Below are 13,514 nucleotides of genomic sequence, written 5' to 3' on the forward strand. Positions count from 1 at the left end.
CATGTGGGAAAAACAAGCCCTTACCACGAGCGTGAGATAGCAAGTTAACACTCAAGAGTGATATGCGTCACATTCATTTAAAACATGAAAGAGAAACTTTCTGCAAATAAGACAGCCATGATATGACCTTCTATTGTACTACAAGAGCTTATGTTGTGCACAATGATATCAATCTACTGACCTTTTTTTATACAGATGCGTTGACAAGGATGTAAAACATGTATTTAGAATTTGTTAAAAAAAACATCTTTATGCCACGTTTTCACTGCAGGAACTTTCTCCTAGAACTAGCCTCTATGGAGGATAGTCCTTTTTAAGTAACCTTCCTAAGTCGGTGTGTTTGAGGGACTAAGGCCTGAATGAGACTAAGTTTACATAAATAATTATGCAAAGATGTTAAAACGTGTCTAACCCATGTTTCTGCTGCAGGAACTTTCCCCAAGAACTAGTCCAAAAGTACTCTAGAGGTGCATTTCAACCAATAGTTCTGGGGGTCTTTTAGCCCCCAGAACTACTTTCCCTGGAGCTAAAAGGTTCCTCTGCCCACCATTGTTGTCTACGTTTCGACCACAGGCTGAAGTCCCCGGTAGATTGTGCAAATCAGGCCGGTGACATATGAAGAAAAAATTTATATTAAATAATATTTTGAAATCTTAATAAAAAAATCAAACTAGTATGCATTCCCAGGAACTCCTTCTGTATTACGTTCAGCCGAAAGTCCCAGGACCTTTGAAAAGTACTACCCCCAAAGCAGGGGCTTTTCAGGGGGGAGATTATCTACCCCTGAACTAAATTTAGACCCTGGTTCCTCCGGTCGAAACGCATGTGGTTCAGGGGTAAAGTTCCTGCGGTCCAAAAACGCCTTAGGAGGTATTTTTAAGTCCTCTACAAGCCATCTCCCATTTAAGGCGGTGGGACTTGGGCCTGAAAAAGTACCAGATAATTCATAATACCCTCCAAAGGTACCTTCTACAAATTTTTTTACACAGGTCTTAAGAACTCGGTGGAAATACAATATTTAGAAGCAACTTTGAATCCCTTCAAAAGTGGCCCCTTGGACGTGAAATTCTGGGTACTGTTGTTAGACACAGACAACAATAGGAAGGAGAATGGGAACCCTTTAATGAAAGTCAAATTAGCAACTAGGACTACAAAACTTGGGTATTTTTGGTGGAAACAGACTGGAGGAACCCTTACATCCGTTGAAGGTTTACCCTGGGTAGTTCTAGGTACTTGTGATCAAAACCCAGACCATGGGAAGCAAGAACTTTTAAATCCCTTTAAAAGTAGCCTCTGGGACTACATAACCCTGATACTTTAGATGGAAACACAAACAACAATAGCCCTGAGGAATCTTTTAATCCCTTGTAAGTTGGACTTTGGTAACAAAAGTTCTGGGTACTTTTGGTGGAAATGCAACTTTTGCATACTAAGACAAAGAGGGGTAATATACACACAGAAAGATACAACATGCTTTGTTAAATGTGTATGTGTGTGTGTTTGGTTTAGACATGTTAAGGGTGTCGGAGGGGCAGGGGACCCGCCTACCCAAAACCAGAGCGGCCCAAAGGAGCACTCTGACCAGTGTTCTGCAGTTTCTAGGTAAATCATCAAATACAAATCAGCACATGAGAAGTCTTATTTGCCCACAATCAGACTCAGATGGTCTGTAGGAGCCACTTGATGCAGCTCCAGTGTGGTGTCTCTTCCAGAGTCACGTCCGGCAGCCCATGCCCCTCGCTCCCACCGCACTCCTGGCCTGCAGACGCCCCCGCCCCGACGCCTCCTCTCCTCTCTCCCACACGGTCCCCATGGCATGCTGGGAAAACGCAGCTACCATCACCACAGCAGGGTTGAGCAAGACAGGCGCTCAGGTATACACACACACACACACACACACACACACTGAAACACATCTGAAGAAGAGCTAAATCCACAAAACATAAAATTACCTTTCTTAAATGAGACTGTTATTGCTAAACCTAATCCTGCCTAGAAGCACAGAGTAATTGAATTACATCTTTTAAAACCCTCCAAAATTGGAAAATATGTACCGTCTTACTTTTGAATAAGTCACACCTGATGAGAATGAACCCAGGGGACTAAACAATTTTTGATATCCAATGTTTTTCTTGTCATTTTGCTTAAAAAAATCGAAGTAAAAGGAAATTCATCTTGAGTTGATAAACATTTCTGCTATTTTGTTTCCAAACTAGCTCGTTGGAGGGACTGACAATTTATTCTCATAAAAATAAATTAGCAGACAGGGATCATTTGGAAAATTCAATCTCATTCTGACATTTAATTTTTCATTGGAAAAGACACTTATCATTAAAATTCATACATTTGTCCCACCACTTATAACCAGAAAATCTATCACTAATTGTAAAGCACTTTGTAACCTGTTTGTGAAAAGTGCTCTTTAAACAAGGTTATTATTGTAATTATCATTAATTATAATACTAAACTAATAATGGTCACATTTGGCAGACTATCTCATACAAACTGCATCTATCTTTTGTTTCTGCAGAGAACCCAAGTACGACAGGTGGACCCCTCCTGGTGGGTGCATCATTATATCTTTCATAACACTCACATCATTGTTTTCCAATCGATGATCTATTGATTGATAATTGTCTCTTCTGCAGCATAATGGCCGCAACAGCGGCAGCGGAAGCACCCGAGGTGGAGTCATGATCCGCAAACGACGTCCCAACTGGATCGATGCCCCTGATGACAGCTTCTTCCTTGTCACCAGGGAGACCAGGTAAGCAAAGGTGACCTTCTTCTGACCCCTTTGTGTGTGTGCGTGTGTGTGTATGAAGGAAAAGACAGTGCAGCATAGGAGAGGAAGAGAGTTTCTTTGATCTAGTGGTGACCTCAGGCTGCTAGTGATGAACACAATAACATATTTAACCTGAGACATCTGTACCTAGATTAACAGAGAGACAATTTTAAACAGTGACAGCCTACAGAGACTCATTATGCACTGCCTAGGAGTGTCAAATCTTGCGTTTAGATTTAAAGATTGGAAACAATTTACTCATCAAACCTAATACAGCTCATACAGATACAAAATGCTGAAACATCAATTGCGACAACTAGGATTGAGATATTTTCTTATAAAAGCATTACATGTTTCTACAAGAAACTGATGAAAATAGAAGCAATAAAAGATAAATGTTCTGCATTATGTGAACAACCTTCCATCAGAGTATTTGCTCACTGACCTGTGCAAACATTGCTCCGGAGATATATTTATTTTATCATGTGGTCTCTCCAATGTACTACGTTTTTACTCTTTTCAAAGAGACAAGTAAATTAATCTGACAAGATCTCCTACATGGGTTAACTTAAACTCTCTTCATATTAGCAGTACACTGCGGACGAGGTGTAAAAGTTCAGTCTTGACGGGCAATGCATAAAGGGCCATTGAGATTAAAAAGCTCTGCACAAAAATGTACCCGGACATAATTGCTAGGATGGCTGTCGACTCTTGGTCTTATTAGGTGCTGGAATTGTAAAGATATTTTAGTTTCTTACCAATTCTAAAATTATATGAAGTGAATCTGTGGGCAATCAAATTCAAGAGAAGGTCATTGCGTGTGTTCAGTGTCATTGGTAAGAGCCATTTGTTTCTTACTTCAAAGGACTGCTGGACTTTATAAAATGTGAACCCTCCATACTGCATTATAAGCTATACCAAATGTAGGCCCAATAAAATTCCATCTGTTAGACTTTGCCTAATGTAGGCTAGCTATAACCAGAGTTTGGACTTTATCAAATGTAGGCCTATCAAATGCTAAATGATGGACTTAACAAATATAGGCCTATCAAATACAAGATATTAGACTTCACAAATGTAGGCCTACCAACTACCAAATGTTGCACTTAACAAATGTAGACCTACCAAATACGAAATGTTGGACTTACCAAACATAGGCCCTCCCAAATGCCAAATGTTGGACTTACCAAACATAGGCCCTCCCAAATGCCAAATGTTGGACTTACCAAACGTAGGCCCTCCTAATACCAAATGTTGGACCTCCAAATACCAAATATTGGATTTCCAAATACCAAGTGTTGGACTTTACCAAATGTAGGCCTATCAAATACCAGACGTTAGACTTAGCAAACGTAGGCCCTCCCAAATGCCAAATGTTGGACTTACCAAACGTAGGCCCTCCTAATACCAAATGTTGGACCTCCAAATACCAAATATTGGATTTCCAAATACCAAGTGTTGGACTTTACCAAATGTAGGCCTATCAAATACCAGACGTTAGACTTAGCAAACGTAGGCCCTCCCAAATGCCAAATGTTGGACTTACCAAACGTAGGCCCTCCCAAATGCCAAATGTTGGACTTACCAAATGTAGGCCCGCCTAGTACCAAATGTCGGACTTCCAAATACCAAATGTTGGACTATAACAAATGTAGGCCTATCAAACATCAAATGTAGGACTTATCGAATGAAGGCCTATCAAATTTCAGATGTTGGACTTAACCAAATGCAGGCCAACCAAATAGCTAATGGTGGACGTCACTTGAGGTACCAAATACATACTGATACAGAACTACTTAAAACCAAATTTTGGAATCTACCAAATTTACCAAAATGTTTTGTTCTTTGCCAAATGTAGACCAACCAAATGCCAAGCTTTGGACTATACCAAAAGTAAGCCTACCAACTACACAAATGATGGACTTACTTAAATGAAGGCCAACTAATTCCTCTATAATTGAGTTTGCAGAATAAACCAAATTTTGGAATTAACTACAAATAGCAGTCACAGACTGTATTAGCTACAGGAGTGACCCACATATATCAAGTTTGCAGCTAAATTATTACCTAATGCCTGCTGTTAGCTGGTGTTTCATTTGTATGTTGTTTACAAGATATTGTATAAGAAGCAGTATATATATGAGTACTGTCCTTTTTTTCTTTTTTACCATTAGTCAACAGTTCCCTTGTTTAGTAATTCATGCATTGAGCCCTACTCTTTTAACAACCCCTCTCTTATTCTGCATGTATGAAAACAAAAAAAAAAGATTGGTTTCATTTAATGGTTCTTCATGAATTTTGATACCTCAGCACTAAATAATGTGCTCTCACCAACATTTAATGTGTGGTGGTGATTTTGTTTGACATTAAAATAAATTAATTGCATAAGACTTCAATAAAGGATGCATATTGGAAAAAAGCCTTTAATACCAATGAATCAACAAGCAACCCCAAACGCAACATCTGATCCACTATTAGCCTGTTTTTCTCCACAAATCTTGACCACCAAGCACCATTTTTATAGACAGAATTAAAGTCCTTTAAAAGTGTTTTACACATATAATCAGTGTATTATTATTTGTAATATATTAACACACACTCTCCCAAGCTCATATGCATATAATGAGTCAATGTTTGCATGTCTGTATGTGAGAGAGAAAGATGTTCTTCCATTAGGACTCTGTCTAAATGAGCCATGGCACCCGGCCGTCACAGCCGCCCTCTGATCATCGGGGCTAAAATTAGCCTTCCTAACTGGTGTAGATGGACCAGCGAGGAGCCAGGCACCACTGGGCCCCGAGTGGAAATATCATTACCACATTAACCATGGCCTCGCTCTCATGGATCACTCACTTACAACTACGTTCAACATGGCTGTGTGTCTGAGAGTGATCGCATGACTCTGACTGCAGCACTCTTTGTTATATTATACTGCCTTTCCTGTGAGACAGAGTTAATGATGTTCTGAATAAAAGACGTTTTTAGAGCTGCTGCTGCTGCTGCTGCTGAAAGACTGCTGCTAATGAGAGATGATACAAAGTTTCATTTTCTCCCCTTCCCCGTCCACTCTTTCCCTCTCTCTCTCTCTCTCTCTCAGTGTGGCGAAGAACACAGTGTCAGAGAGCAGAGAGGAGGAGAGGGAGATCAATCCCGTTTATTTAGGGAGGAAGGAGAGACAGAAACAGAAAGAGATCGGAAATTAACGCTTTTTTTAGCACGAGTTGTACAGTGAGTAACAGAACGTCACACAACCAAATGATGTCGCTGATGAAAATGTTAGAAAATAATGTAATATGTCTAAGGGGAAAGTAATGTATGTAACCAAATTGATGGAAACTGTTGATAGTTGTTGCAACCTCTCTCTCTGAGCTAACAAGCCTCCTGATAGAAATTAATGGAAACTCAGCGGATTGAAGTATTTATTATTCATCCTCTGGGGGTCATGAATTTCTCTTTGGCCTGCTTAACTGAGTGTCGGGAGATAAGAAATTCACTTATTTATTCTCTAGAGACTTTCTCTGTTACTCTTGTGTGTAGAAAGTTTTCAATTCATCTTACAGTCAGATATTTCACTCAAAACAACAAATGTAAAAACCGTGTTTTTCTTAGTTGGGTGGAACAGCAATGTTGCAACTTGTAGGAGATGGCAAATGAAAGACACGAACATCATATTCGTATCGCTTTGCTAGATTTCATAAGGCAATGCCCTTCCATTTTTACACTTAAAGGTACAGTGTGCAGAAATGGGAATATTTAGCAATATCTAGCGGTCAGACTTTAGTTGAAATGCTCCCTTGCTCACCCCTCCTGCTGGTGAAGCGACGGTGGCCTTCGAGGACAAGAAGCTCCCTTGATGCATGATAAGTATGATCCTCCGTTTATCAATATAAATTATTCTGCGCACAACAACGCTCTTCTTTTTTTACGTCTTCTAACCAGTGCATCTCACACAGCCACTCACTAACTACTCAGCCATGTATGTTACTACTTTGTTTATTCTGTGCTATGATAGAAACTCAGCTGTGCAAGATGGATGCCTCCGTGGAAGTGGACCCGCTCTAAAAGGCTCATTCTAAGATATCAAAAACTAAATGATTTTTGTGTTCTGGTGATTATACACTCATTTAACCATACTTATGAATATTATATTATATTTCTACCAAGTCTGTTCTGCCAACTGCATCTTAATTCTACACACTGCACCTTTAAAGTGTTTTGTATTGATTGTTAATTATTTGATGATGAAAACGAGTTAAAGCTGCTGTTGGAATAGTCACAGAGTAAACATCTGTTCAGAGAGAGGGACTTTGAATGTCAACACTATCCCTCCCAGCCAGATTTCCTCTGAACACCCCAACACAGATCGGCGTGTGCAGTCATGATAGTGCCGGACTCATAACCAATTGGAGGAAGTAGTAGGGGCCGCCCCTTAACCAATCAGGACAGAGGATTGGAGATTAGCTGTGATTGGTCCGTGATAACGGGAACGAGGGGAATAATAACATTGCTTCATACAAAAGCATTGGAAAACACAGAGATTTCGCAATAGTCTCAAATTACTCCACTTACTGATGAGTACCGTTTGGCATTATGACCTTTTCTCCAAACCCAGCAGAAAAAAAAGTAACGTTTTTTACACCATTCCTACCAACAGCAGCTTTAATAGTGAATTGTTAAAGAATATCTATCTTCAGTTTTTGGAAATAACAATAACAGGAGTTCAGGTCTCAAAACAAAGTGTTACTGCATCAGCAAGGAAACAGGTAAAACTGTTGTTTTTCGTAGGAAAAAGCCTGAAAAATGGTTCTTGAGTTTTTTAAAACTAGAGATTAGGGGAAAGTCCAAAAATAACTAAAAAGGGGAGTATCAACATTTTTTTCCTTGCCTACGTGATTCATCTCAAAGCTAAGGATGGGCAGGTTTAGTCAACTAAACCAGGGGTTCTCTAACTTTTTTGGCTTGTGTACTCCCCCTTTCAAAAACAATTTCAGCCAAGTACCCCCATGTATGGCCAAGAAAAATTTTCAGGAAATAGTATGGGAAAATAGCATGAATAAATGTATGCATGTGGTTTTACAGTGTCATAATAACATTGAAATGAAAGATGACACAAATTCTATACTTTAGCAGTGCAATATTTTTCAGAAATAATTAAAGATTGAGGGAGCTAGTACCTTTGATGGCCCAAGGAGCACACTGATTTATTTCTGTCAAAAAAGAAGCATTTCAACCACCTGTCCATTTTATGAATGAATATGCTCAATTTGGAAATAATGCCCTATTTGATGTTGCATTGAAATAAAAATTAAATGCTGTTGATAAAGTTGTTTTAAATCAGATTTTTTAAAATTTGTTGTGATGCAGTACTCCCACGTACCCCCATTTGAGAATCACTGAACTAAACAATTAACATGAACACCCTCCTCAGTGTCACTCGTCAGTTACTTTACTTTTTATTTTATTTCAGATCCATAGGTCCATATTATCATAAAAAAGTACAAGAAGGTAAAGAGGAAGGCCTAAGCTGTAGCACAGCCATTCTTACCAAAGCTGTAGCTCCTGTATAATGCTCTACTACACGGATGGAAACAAGCACAGATGACAGATAGCATCTTGCCGTAGCGTAGCGTGGTTTAGGCTGTGCCTGGTTAAATTGGCATATAACCACTCAATCGGACTAATGTGTGACCAGCACAGGCATGTGTATGTTAACCTTCAAGGAGGACAGAAGGCTGGTGGTGCTAGCTCTGCTAATGTCGCTTATCACATGTCATGGAACCAACCAATCAATCCAATCCAATCCACTTTATTTATATAGCACATTTAAAAAAAGAATCAAGTTAAGCAAAGTGCTGCACATTGAGGTACAATAAGTTAAAACATACAGAACATAAAATGCTGTCAGAAAATAAAATAGAATAAAATAAAAGAATCATGATAAAACAAATAAAACACTTAAAAAATAAATAATAAAATAATAAATAGAATAAAAACACTAAGAGGAAATAAAAATCCAATAAAAGAACAGACACAGACAGAGACCACACAATTCTCATGCTGGGTTAAAAGCCAAAGAGTAAAAATATGTTTTAAGACAGGATTCAAAAGTTGGTACTGTTGGGGACAGTCTAACATGGGGGGAGCAGCTCGTTCCACAGTTTGGGGGCCACTGCCGAGAAGACACGGCCACCCCTGGTTTTCAGCCTGGTCTTAGGGACCACAAGAAGCTGCTGTCCTGTAGACCTCAAAGACCTTGCGGGGGTGTAGCTTTGCAGGTGGTCGGTGATGTACTGTGGAGCTACTCCATTGAAATATTTAAAAATAACAATAAAATCTTAAAATGAATCCTAAAATGAACAGGGAGCCAGTGGAGGGAGGTGAGGATGGGGGTTATGTGCTCTTGCTTACGGGTGCCAGTTAAAAGCCGGGCAGCAGCATTTTGAACTAGCTGTAGGCGTGCCAGGGAGGCCTGGTTAACGCCTACATAAAGTGCGTTACAGTAGTCCAGTCCAGTTGAAATAAAAGCAACCAATCAGAGGTCAGGATGATCAAGCTGTAGAAATTATTTTTACAATGTATTTACACAAATAATAACTTTGTTAACTTATGCAAATAGTTAACTGTATAAATACTGTAAACATGTTTTAACCCTAACTCAAATATTTAATTATCAAATTATAAATCGACTCTCCTGTGATCCCGTGTTTAGTTGTGTAAAATATATCATCCTTACTGAACACCCATCTGATTAAGGGGGAGAACCAATGATATAAAATGTGTAGCTACATATAAAATAGTTACAAGTTTAAAATCTTAACTTTTTTATTCACACAAAGAAAAGGGAAGTTGTCTTTGGTAATTACATTTTTGCATTAGAGTCTCCCTTCAGCAGAGCTCATACAATATGTATAGAAGAATTGAAATGAGAATGTGTGAAATAAAACAATGTGGAACTTAAACTGTCAAGTGAAAGTTTAAAGGACGTAAAATATATTAAAGTGAAATAGTTCAAACTTGTAATGAATAGGAGTGATAAAGCATATCAATATTTATACAATGAGAGTTACAACAGCGAGTTGGTGCTTGTAGATTAATGCATCAGCATCGACACTAATAACCTCATAAATAATCACAAACAACTTTTCTCTGTAGAATGCTTTTGGTACTAACAATATATTCTTGTGGTTATAACCATATGAAACAGGATTTCTATTATCTGTAATAAAGGATTTCATTTACTATTAGTACTATAGCTTTATCATTCCGCCATGACTATGTGACATTCAATGTGGAGAAGCAGCAGAGCAAAATAATATAACAGGACAAAGCATCTGAATCGGAAAACACAACATGTGTGGATTAACATGTTTGCTCTGTGCCTCTCGACGGCAAGCTGAACAGACAAACAGCAGAGCGTTAGATAATATGCAACCAAAGCGGAATCTGTTTATTTCTGTTCTGCTCTAAGTTACAATATATATGAGTCATGTGGAGTGATAATATCTGCACTCTTTGTGCCTGAGAAATAGACGTTTAGAAACCCCACTGTATGCACTTTCAGAAACAGTTACTGTACTGCATGGTCACATAATGCACACAGAGTCTTCATGATAGCTAATTTTATCAACAGCAGGGATCTGGAGGAAACTGTAGTGTTTTTTCTGTTCATAGTACAAGAAAAAACTCCATGGCCTCTGAGAAAGGGATGAAGAGTGCTCGACTATGCATTAAATCTCAAAGTGTTCTCCTAGACCGCCTAAAGGGAACTTGGAACAATCAGCCATGCATTGTGGTTTTGCCTTTTGCATTTGACTCTGAATGAATTCTATTAGTGCTGTGTCCAACATTTTTAAGTGTGCCCCCTGGTCATTGGTTTATTGCCTTTGGTTACTGTGGGCTGTTAAAAAGACTTCCGGTCACAGAAGAAAGCCCACTGCAGTGTTGTCATCATCAATGAGCTGCTGTTATGAGTCTAAAATCCTGAATAGATGCAGATGTCTTTTAAAAAATCACAAAAGAAATGTATTTTAAGTAATTCTCCTTGTTACATTCTGCACAATGCTTTGAGATTTCTCTTTTAATAAGAAACAAAAGTGCTCATCTCTAATTATCTTGCGAGCAGAAAGAATACTCATCTGTGTGCCCTTAAACTGAACTTTTTCCAGCTTGCTTGCGGGCATCAAACCTCTCTTTTAATTAGTTTCATAATTGTACATCTAAGGATGTGACAATTACTGCTGATTATACTTTAAACAAAACAGCTCTCTGGTAGACTAAAAATATAAATAGACTGCCTTTATTGTCATAATACAATGTACAATGTTTCTAAGAATCTCATGCACTTAGATATATCTTAAGGTAATGAGATTCAAGCATCCATAGTATCAAAGTAAACATTCACTTAAGTAATACAATGTTGATTTGAACATTTGAAAAAATTCTATTTACAATGTATTAGAACAGTCAAGATATATATTGAATCAAAAAAATTATAATTGCACCCAAAATGTATTCTGCATAGTAAAAGCATACACCTAATAGTTAAGATGTACATATTGCACTGAAAAAATATGAATTGCACCTTAAAATGCAAATTGCAATGTAACAACGTTTGTCAAAAGTAAAAATAGGAATTGCACCATAAAATGCAAATTGCACTGGAGAAACTTTTTTTAAAAGTAAAAATATGAATTGCACCATAAAATGTATATTACATAGTTCAAATGTAAAGCACACAATAAAAAGGTATAATGCGCAGCAAAACATTCTTTTGCAAAGTGCAAACATGTCAGTAAAAATAGCATATTGCACAAAAATAGAAAAATATCTTACACTTGTAAATAACTATGTAATAATAGTAAATTGAGCAGTATGGAAACATGCATTCAACAAACGTGTGTGTGTGTGTGTGTGTTTGTTTATGTGGGTGTTGGTGGGGTTGGGGGCTCAGTGTCATATTGGAGTTCACTGTGGTACTGCCGCTGGGGAGAGAACGCAACTAAACTCTAAAGTGATTCATATATGAGTTATACAAATAGTCTGTCTTATAAAGCCCACAGCTGAACCTACCTTCCACACTGCAATCTTTTTTCTGCAGGCTCTTGCCGTCACATTTAATTATGCACAGTAATTGAGGGTAGCCCATAGGTGGTTGCAGTAATGAGAAGTGGCTATAGCAGCACTAAAGGCATCAAGCCTGTGTTCAGCATGCTATCAATAATGTATTCAGACAAACATAATCTAAAGGCTGAGCTGCTGTAACTAGTTGAGACCTCAAGATGAAATTGAGTCATTAGCTTTGAATGAATGCGATCAGCCAGAGAACTTGGCCTACTGCAAATACCAGAAACTGCATAGCTTTATATCTAACCCTGATGAACACATTGGACCTTGTTGACAAGTTGGATGTCTTATTTAGTGTGCTCTACAGGTGTATTTGTGCATTCATTATTTTGTAACCTTTAGATGATGGAGTCCAGCTCTTGTTGACCTGTCTCCACCTGTAGATTTATCGTTACTGTGCTGATTTGAGATAAGTATCAACCTTCTTGCCCAAATATCAACAAGCCAGTGAAATGAAATCATTAAAATATGTCAAACTTTTACTTTGGAACTCTAAACAGACAATTTTACCGGTGCTGGTCAGTAGGTGTTGCTGCTTTTTGACAGTGGGAGCCTTTTTCCTTTATTTCCTGTTTATTTGTGTGTAAATAAGACTAGTATCAATCTTTTTGTCCCACAAGTGAGAAGAAAATGAAGTCAAACTTTCTTTCTTAAAAAGGAAAGATTTGCCTTTAACTCTTTACCTTGCTACCTTTGTTTTTGGCTAGCTTTAGTACTTTAGGTGCATTTCGACCAAGAGTTCTGGGGTCTTTTAGCCCCCAGAACTACTTCCCCCGGAACTAAAAGGTTCCTGTTCCCCCAGTGTTGTCTGCGTTTTGGACCGCGGGCTGCAGTCCCGGGTAGATTGTGCAAATCAGGCCAGTGACGTATGGAGAAAATAAATTATATTAAATAATATTTTGAAATCTTAATAAAAAACTAAACTAGTATGCATTCCCAGGAACTCTCTCTGTGTTTCAACAACTGTGTAAACTCCACAAACACCGTAACGTTCAACTGAAAGTCCCAGGACCTTTGAAAAGTACTACTCCCCCGAGCATGGGCTTTTCAGGGTGGAGATTATCTACCCCTGAACTAAATTTAGACCCTGGTTCCTCCAGTCGAAACACAAGGGTAAAGTCCCTAGTTCCGGGGTAAAGTTCCTGCGGTCGAAATACGCCTTTAGGTAACATAGTAGGTTGCTGGCTGTAGGTTTGTGTTTACCATAGAGACACAAGTCTTGCATCAATCCTTTTGTCACAGAATAAACAATTGAATAAGAGTTAGTAATGTCGAGCTTTGCTTCACACTCTCAGAAAAGAAAGTAAGCCTTATTAGCAGGTATTTAGAATTTGTTACCTTTAGAGAATTATGCTAGTTGTTTTTAGCTGCTTCTATCTTTTGTGCTAACGTAATTATGGCGTCTGTAGTAATGCAATTACCACAAAGACATGAGACTGCTGACAATATCTTAGTTCCATTATTATCAAGAAAGCAAACAAGAGCAAATATGTTGACCAAAATGCAGTGCAGCTACAGCATGTGTTGTGCTCCAATAAGAGTTTGGTGTAAAATGTTTCCATTTTTAAGAACAACCTTTTTTTTTTTACACACAAAACCAACCAGA

The 13,514-nt window shown here is 38.3% G+C and overlaps 1 protein-coding gene across 1 annotated transcript; it reads left to right on the forward strand.

The window, feature by feature from the left end:
* Positions 1-1,511: 1,511 nt before the first annotated feature.
* On the forward strand, positions 1,512-5,531 carry LOC117830519 (metastasis-associated protein MTA1-like). The gene is made up of 5 exons (XM_034708668.1): positions 1,512-1,594; positions 1,690-1,874; positions 2,531-2,562; positions 2,649-2,767; positions 5,462-5,531. The coding sequence occupies exons 1-5, from the start codon at positions 1,512-1,514 to the stop codon at positions 5,475-5,477; spliced, it is 435 nt and encodes a 144-aa protein (XP_034564559.1). The 3' UTR covers positions 5,478-5,531.
* The last annotated feature ends 7,983 nt before the right edge of the window (positions 5,532-13,514 follow it).

This window comes from Notolabrus celidotus, chromosome 18, assembly GCF_009762535.1.
Source record: "Notolabrus celidotus isolate fNotCel1 chromosome 18, fNotCel1.pri, whole genome shotgun sequence".
Lineage (NCBI taxonomy): Eukaryota > Metazoa > Chordata > Actinopteri > Labriformes > Labridae > Notolabrus > Notolabrus celidotus.

Coding starts and splice junctions, on each gene's coding strand:
- LOC117830519 (XM_034708668.1), top strand. CDS start 1,512: ATGTTAAGGGTGTCGGAGGGGCAGGGGACCCGCCTACCCAAAACCAGA. Junction 1,595..1,689: donor ACTCTGACCAGTGTTCTGCA/GTTTCTAGGTAA, acceptor CACTTGATGCAG/CTCCAGTGTGGTGTCTCTTC. Junction 2,563..2,648: donor CGACAGGTGGACCCCTCCTG/GTGGGTGCATCA, acceptor TCTCTTCTGCAG/CATAATGGCCGCAACAGCGG.